We start from the raw sequence: 7926 nt of genomic DNA, 5'->3' as shown, positions 1-7926 counted from the left end.
TGGCAATAAAATAACGATAAATAAACAGCACATGCAGAACACTAAGAGCATTTAAAAAAAGTTATTATACAAATTTTGCTTTTTTTAATGTTTCGAAATATTATAAGTAATATATTTTAAATTTATGTGCTGTATAATTTTTTCCAGTATGATATTTTATGCAAATGATGACTGCAAAAAATTTTTACGTTTTAAACGTACTATTTAAAATGAAACGTGTATACTTATATTCCATATAGTAAAATATTCTTTGACTTTTTAAAATTATTTTTAAATTATATCTTTACATTTTAGAAATATGTCAATAATATATAAAAGTATTTAGTCTCGATACAGATCATTACTATAGGAGCACGCGTCGACTGTGAAAAAGTCAGTGATGGTTTGTGCACACGCACACTTTTCTCCTTTTATTGAATACTTTATAACTTACTACTTTCTTATAAATTGCATCATAAATTATCTAATCTAGCATAAACGTAGCAAAAATTAGGGAAAAATATTACTCTGAAATTGGAACATTAGCAATTGAACAATTTTACTGGAGAAGAGGTCGGCGATTAAGCGATCAATATATAATATGAGCAATTGAACGGATGTTCATTTCTCATAGAAATATACTTGCGTATTCCCTGAGAGCCGCACAAGCATTTCGCCAATTTTCAGTAACGCAATAACATATATGTCTCTTCGTTGCATGATGCGTGCTCTCATAAGTTATGTTAAACCATTTAGAGAAATGGTAATCGCTTAGTCTTACATATCGCACCCTAAAAAGAATACTGTCACAACTAAAAAAATTTCGATTTTGAGTTAAGTATGCCATAAAAAGTATGCCTAATGTGTTCCCTATACATGCTATAATAGTGTTACAAATCTATATGCAAAATTCGCTGTACGGGAGCAGAGAAGTATCGTTATTTTTTTAAACCGATTAAATTGTAATCGTTGGATGAATAGTGTCATAAGTGAATTGACAAGTGAATCACAGTAGATGTCTTAAAAAAAAACAGCATAAGTTTCATTATAACAAAATGTCGTAATTGCAATTGCGTTAGTTGTTTCACAATTCAATAAAAAGTTGAATTATTTGTTTTTCCTCTCTCTCGAAAATTATGAATTTTTTAGTTGTGACATTGTTTTTTTTTATGGTGCGATATATATATTAATATATCAATTATTAATATATTATTGCTAACTTACTGTAAACATTACCGTTTTAAACACTTTTATATTTTCTTAGAATTAAGAGTTCTTACAATTTTATCGAGATTATCGGTCAATACAACTTTTTAGATTATAGTATGTAATTCGTTTTAGTGTGCTAATTAGTTTCTTCACTATCATTATTTCACTACACTACTATCATTATTTCACTACACTTTACATCAATTCTGCATCGAATGAAGAACGGTGAAATACGACACTGCCGTGCTCAGTAACTATAATAACACATAACTTTTTATTTTTATCTATCTATAAAATATATTTTACATTTAACACTATTTTGAAAGATATTCTTCTTACCGTAGCAGCACCTTCTAACGATCCCACGAATAGTCCAGCAATATTCATAGTGAACGCCTTGGTACCTCTTTGCAAGAGGAACAGGATCATTTTTTGTATTTGCAACGGAGTAACGTACCACTGGACATTGTATCTACATTATGATAAAATAATTAATAATTGAGAAATATAAAAGAAATCTGCCAATAAATTTGATACACGCGGCGTTAAGACTCCTACTGGCTTGATTGCCAAATCTACGTTGACAGTACAAACAGTGTTACACGTTGCAAAATTGTGAACTGAAAAGCGTAAAGCTAAACTATTCTTTCGACGTACAACGTTATTTTTCGTTTTAGTGCAGTAATTTTATATTTAAAATAATTGTCGTGGTGTTAAGTATAGGTACCAAAGACTCCTGTTTATAATATGTGAAAGTAAATATTTATTTCAATTTGGCAGCTATCGGCTAAGGATGGCTTGTTTTCGTCTTTAATTAAGTACAATTCAATTCAACATGTAGATTTCGCTAACAAAAAGGGAGTTTTTGGTATATTCTATCGCTTACAAACGCTATCTTATTGAAAAACATTTTTATTTTAATATACGTCGCTCGTAAGAATTTTCATGATACACCTATTTTTCTCGCTTTTAATGTCATCAATTCAAGATGGCTGCAGTGAGTGAACAGAGGCCTTAACTGTATTTTTTTATTGCATTGATTGATATATATAAATGCGCATATAATTATATTACATAAATATTATCCTTACACGGTGGTAAATACCTCATTATTGTGATTCGTAATTTCCTGTGCGAGAAAGTTTGCTGCAAACATGTAACAAAAATGGATGATGAAAAATATTAATCGTAACGAAAGTTCTTTAACGTCACAGCTAAGGGATACCATCTGAAAAATCTAAAGTACAAGTGCATCTTAATGATTGTCGTAAAACTAAATTAATAACGTTAAACAAAATAATAATGAATTAGAACTCTTGATGGAAATTTGATAATAATTGGTCTCGTTACTGTTATTAAATATATTATTAAAAGAAGGCGATACGTACCCGAAAAAAATTCAGACTCGCGCAAATCACCCCGACTATTATCAACAAGGAGAACATTACTTTAAATCTAGATATTGTCGATTCGGAGAATCTTCAAAAGAAAGAAAACATTATTCTATACGCGATATTATCGATTATTATAAATGTTGTATAATTACTGTTATATGAATACCAACTTCATAGCTTTGCGATGCATATCCACGGCATAAATTAATTCCTTATAAATTAAATTCTTATTCATCATGCTGTTTTTTTGCAGAATTTCAATTGTTATTGCTTGTTTAACGCGATAACTGCGTGATTTATTTGCCATAACTATATACGTCTCTTCAAATTTACGATAGAGTTTTCTTATATTTGATTTTATATATATTTATATTTTTACCTGGCAATTCGAAACATTCCACATGCATACTGTAAGTAAACTATGAACATTGTTCCTGTCGCTAACATTACACCAATTCCTATGGTAAAAGCCGTATTTGTATGCAAGCTAATTAAATAGAAATACTTTTCTTGGTCGATAAAGTATTCTGTTACAAACAGTGGTGAAATATGTGGTCGAGTTTCATTCATAGGCAGTAAGATGTCAAAAATACGCGGCCAAATTGGATATAATAATAAAGCAAATACGAGCAATATAACAGACACTGAAAAATGTTTAAAAATCAATTCTTTCAAAATCCTAGGAAAATCCATTATAAAATCGCTAGTTAAGTCTCCAAATATAACAAACAATTCGCGTTTAACAGAAATCGAAAGCAGTTATCTCACATGTAAATATAGCCGTGTAACGTTTTGCACCGCTGGCGTACTGTTTCATAATGTTGATTTCATGTTTATCAGTTAGTTCGTTACAAATATGCTGCAGTTGCTCCAGCAAACACTTTATCTGTTGTTTTAATAATATTGCATGCACTTTTTTTTTATCATGTTGGAAAAATATTATCGTATTTATATTATATTAAAAATTTTATTTCTCGGAAATATTTATTCACATACACACGTGAATATAATATATAATATACAGGATATTAATCGAGAAATTGCTGAAACTAAATAGTTATTGTTTTTGTAATGAGTAAACAGAATGGAATAAATTGAAACTCTGGAATCCTATTATTTGCGGAAGTGCGCATCATATGTCCCATGTAGTGTGAGAGTTTTTATTTTTAAATATATAAAAAGACATTATAAAAAATAAAAAATAATCTGGTTGATTGCAGGATTCAGCGATATACATATAATTATGAAGTTTTAAGATAGCGCGAAAGCATAGTTATAGTTATTAATGTTAAATAGCGTTTATTTAAGTTTAAAAGTTTGGAAGAGCGTTTCGATTATTATGTCAGTTCAAAAATAATTATTTTGAATAAATCTTTGAGCTATGCAATCAGTCGAATTGTTGGCCATTCTTATACATAATTAATATACATATTTATTCTTACAAATATACATGTATATATATCAGGGTATCTCACAATCATATAATACTTTAATACTTATAATAATTTATTATTGTGTTCTAAAGGTAAAATAGATTTAAAAATTCTAATTCAAAAATTTTGAGGCTGCAATAGTTTTTGAGTTACGAGCGATGAAAGTTTTCCAATGATATCACGTAAAACTTGCTCGCTCAGTCCAGTAACTACACCTACACCTACACGGGTATTAATTTGTCATCTGTCATTGATTTTCTCAAGTCAGGTGATATTGATTTTTACTGCAAAGCTGATTTTATTTTGTCATTTCCTGTACGTGTGTATTACGGCTACATCGTACATTATGGCGATATAGGCTAATATTAACAAATTATAAATCTTATACGGAAAACATTTAATTCTAATAGATAATTTAATTAAATAATTAAATAGATAATATTAAATAATATAAATATTAATAAAAATAATTATATAAATATTATTATTATTACTAGAAAAAGTGAAGTGTATACGTATAGGGGAGACCGGAGCGAAGTCGGCCGTATTTTTTCGGTGCCGATATTTAACAACAAAATAAATTATTTTAGTGAAATATAGTATACCATTGTAAAGAGTGAACTCTTGGCTACAAAATTTATATAGGCATTTTTTGTCTACGTCGCTTTGTTCAACCGATATAGAGTAAAAACAACAAAGGTGCAAAAATTGAAAAGTCAAAATTCCCGGAGCGCAGTCGTGTCTTTATTCTCGGACTGGATTTTGAATAAAGATATACATAAGTTTAATCATAAAAATTAATAGAATACACTTTATTTATTGTTTTTTAGTAGAAAAATGGAAAGCAGAAAATAATGTCAAGAAAATCAATTTTTTTTTCGCTAACAGTTAAAGCATATAAAAACAGAGTCTGACGAGCCCACGCACTCGTTGTGTGCCTTACGCCTGCACGAAATGCACTGTTTTTCATCGGCTCTGTTTTCTATTATCTCCAAGCATACGCAGCACATATTATTTAGCTTTCTTGACTTCGTTTTAGCTTGGTCATGACTTCGCCCCGAATACAAGTTTTAGGTTTGGTCGCTTATAAAATAATAGAAATCAATGAAAATAAAAAAAACTGCACTGGATTCGTGTTCACAGCATGCATTACTCTTTAGAATCATTTACTTTGAGATTCAGAGAAACAATAATACTTAAGATATTACAAACTTTCGACGCGGAAGAAATTTTACTTTCGACCTGCGAAAACACGTTTGCTTCGATAAGAATCACAACATGGCACGTAACCTTACTAAACTCCGTTGGTCACGTGGGCACCATATAAGCCGCGTTTACAGTATCAATGGCGAGTTCACACAACATACAGATTTCGAGATAATTGCAAAAACGACTCCGCCCCGGGGCCGACTTCGCCCCGGTCTCCCCTACACATATATACATATATGCACATATGTATACATAAGTATATATTGTATTGTGTGAAAATGAATACTTTTATAATATAATGTATTTGATTTATTTTATTCTGTTTACTCAAAATTACATCTATTTAATTTTAGCAATTTCCAATAATCGTCACCTTGTATGTTTTACTTACGACTTCAAGGTTAATACAAAATAAAATGTATTTAATCACAAAAGTAATAGAAAATAATGTGGAAGAAAGAACATTGATAAGAAGATCCGGAGTACATTGTGAAGTCAGAAACGTTGTGAGCTGCAAAAAGATATTTTTTTTTTACCGAAATTTCCATTAAAATTACTATTTTCTTATGCAATTAGAAAAAGACCCCAAGTCATTAATTGATTGTTTTTCAATATGTAATAATTTAAATTAGAAATCTATTTAAATAATCAAAGTATAAAATTATAAATTTTGTTTTTTTCTGTAATACACACATGCGCGTGTGTATTATAATATTAATATTGATGTGTAATATACACAACATTGAGTTTGAATGATATAATAGTTTTAATATATGTAAAATTGCAAAGTCAATTGCTAAAAATAATTTTTTTTATTTTGTAATTAAAGTCCCATATCATGGAATTAAAACTCTTTCTCTCTCTCTCTCTCTCTCTCTTTCTCTCTCTATTTACGTACCTGAAATAAAATGAATGTTGCCAAAACACTAAGAAACAAAACTAATTGGAATTGAACGAGTTTAGATTGCTGATAAGGCCATAGACCAAATGTAAGTAGTAGATACCGATTGAGACCAGTATGTAAAGAATTTATACGGATCATTTCTCCACGAGCATATACATGCATGTAACAGCGAAAGGATCGATGCGCCTATTTTCTTCTTTCGACTAGTTTGCAGTTGCGTATTCCCTTATTTATTTAGTTTAAATTTTAATGTAAATTGCCCAATTTTTTTAATGCGATGTAAAATGCAACAAAATGTTACCGTGAGATCGGAACATTCGCATTTTATCAACGTCGGGACCTGGGAATAGGTCGACGATTAAGCGATCAATGTAATTTAAGGTAATGCGATGTATATAAAATGCAACAAAATGTTTACCTTGAGATCGGAACATTCGCATTTTAGCAACGTCGCGCGGGACCTGGGAATAGGTCGACGATTAAGCGATCAATGTAATTGAACGTTTATTTCTCAGGAAAGAAAAATACTTTTCTAAATGTATCTCCTGACAAAGAATCGCGCAGGCGTATTTTCAGTAGCGCGTTTTGTCGCGTCTCGTTCGTTTCGTAGTGCGTGAACTCATAAGTTACATTTTGATTTTAGAGGAAACGATCAGTTATACATATCGATATATTGGCCAGTAATTTATTATTATTATTAAATACACTTTTCAATGTACGTGTTGCTATAAACACCACTTGCTTTAGATGTTTTCATATTTTTCCAAATTTTACGTTCTCCTCAGAAGTATCGTTATATTCTTTTAAACCGATTAAGTTGCAATCGCTGGATGAATAATGTCATAAGTGAATTGACAAGTGAATCACAGCAGACGTCTTCAAAAAAACAGTATAAGTTTCATTATAACAAAATGTCGTAATTGCAATTGCGTAAGTTGTCTCACAATTTAATAAAAAGTTGAATTATTTGTTTTTCCTCTCTCCCGAAAACTGTGAATTTTTGAGTTGTGATATTGTTTTTCTTTATGGTGCGATATATACTATATATCGATATATACATATATCAATTATTAATATATTATTGCTAACTTACTGTAAACACACATGACCGTTTTAAACACTTTTATATTTTCTTACAATTAAGGAGTTCTTACAATTTTATCGAGATTATCGGTCAATACAACTTTTTAGATTATAGTATGTAATTCGTTTTAGTGTGCTAATTAGTTTCTTCACTATCATTATTTCACTACACTATATCAATTGATTTGCTTTACATCAATTCTGCATCGAATAAAGAACGGTGAAATACGACACTGCCGTGCTCACCAGTAACTATAATAACACATAACTTTTTATTTTTATCTATCTATAAAATATATTTTACATTTAACACTATTTTGAAAGATAACGATTCCACGAATAGTCCAGCAATATTCATAGTGAACGCCTTGGTATCTCTTTGCAAGAGGAACAGGATCATTTTTTGTATTTGCAACGAAGTAACGTACCACTGGACATTGTATCTACATTATGATAAAATAATTAATGATTGAGAAATATAAAAAAAATCTGCCAATAAATTTGATACACGTTAAGACTCCTACTGGCTTGATTGAATTATATATAAAGCAGGGGTATAATTTTCCGGGGATTGCCATGCATAAAGTGTATAATGACAGAGAGACATACAGACGTCAGGTATTTATACATATAGATAGGGGTAGAAAGAACTAAAGAATGTAATAGAATTAGAAAAATTGCTAATAGTAATGGAGTTTCCAATTTCTGTTAAAAA

At 29.9% G+C, this 7926-nt stretch overlaps 1 protein-coding gene across 1 annotated transcript; it reads right to left on the bottom strand.

The window, feature by feature from the left end:
* Window positions 1–1211: 1211 nt before the first annotated feature.
* On the bottom strand, window positions 1212–6622 carry LOC139809598 (uncharacterized). The gene is made up of 10 exons (XM_071772589.1): window positions 6547–6622; window positions 6123–6468; window positions 5616–5735; window positions 3351–3468; window positions 2962–3226; window positions 2753–2869; window positions 2577–2667; window positions 2280–2425; window positions 1528–1660; window positions 1212–1442 (listed from the first exon to the last, which is right to left on the bottom strand). Exons 2-10 carry the CDS (start codon window positions 6288–6290, stop codon window positions 1389–1391), a joined length of 1212 nt encoding a protein of 403 aa, XP_071628690.1. The 5' UTR covers window positions 6291–6468; window positions 6547–6622; the 3' UTR covers window positions 1212–1388.
* Between the last annotated feature and the right edge of the window lie 1304 nt (window positions 6623–7926).

This window comes from Temnothorax longispinosus, chromosome 3 (assembly GCF_030848805.1).
Source record: "Temnothorax longispinosus isolate EJ_2023e chromosome 3, Tlon_JGU_v1, whole genome shotgun sequence".
Lineage (NCBI taxonomy): Eukaryota > Metazoa > Arthropoda > Insecta > Hymenoptera > Formicidae > Temnothorax > Temnothorax longispinosus.
Note: the sequence above shows the minus strand (reverse complement) of the source record. Positions and strands in the feature narration are given on the sequence as shown.

Coding starts and splice junctions, on each gene's coding strand:
- LOC139809598 (XM_071772589.1), bottom strand. CDS start 6,290: ATGCATGTATATGCTCGTGGAGAAATGATCCGTATAAATTCTTTACAT. Junction 3,227..3,350: donor TTACACGGCTATATTTACAT/GTGAGATAACTG, acceptor AACATTTTTCAG/TGTCTGTTATATTGCTCGTA. Junction 1,661..2,279: donor AATGAGGTATTTACCACCGT/GTAAGGATAATA, acceptor ATCATAATGTAG/ATACAATGTCCAGTGGTACG.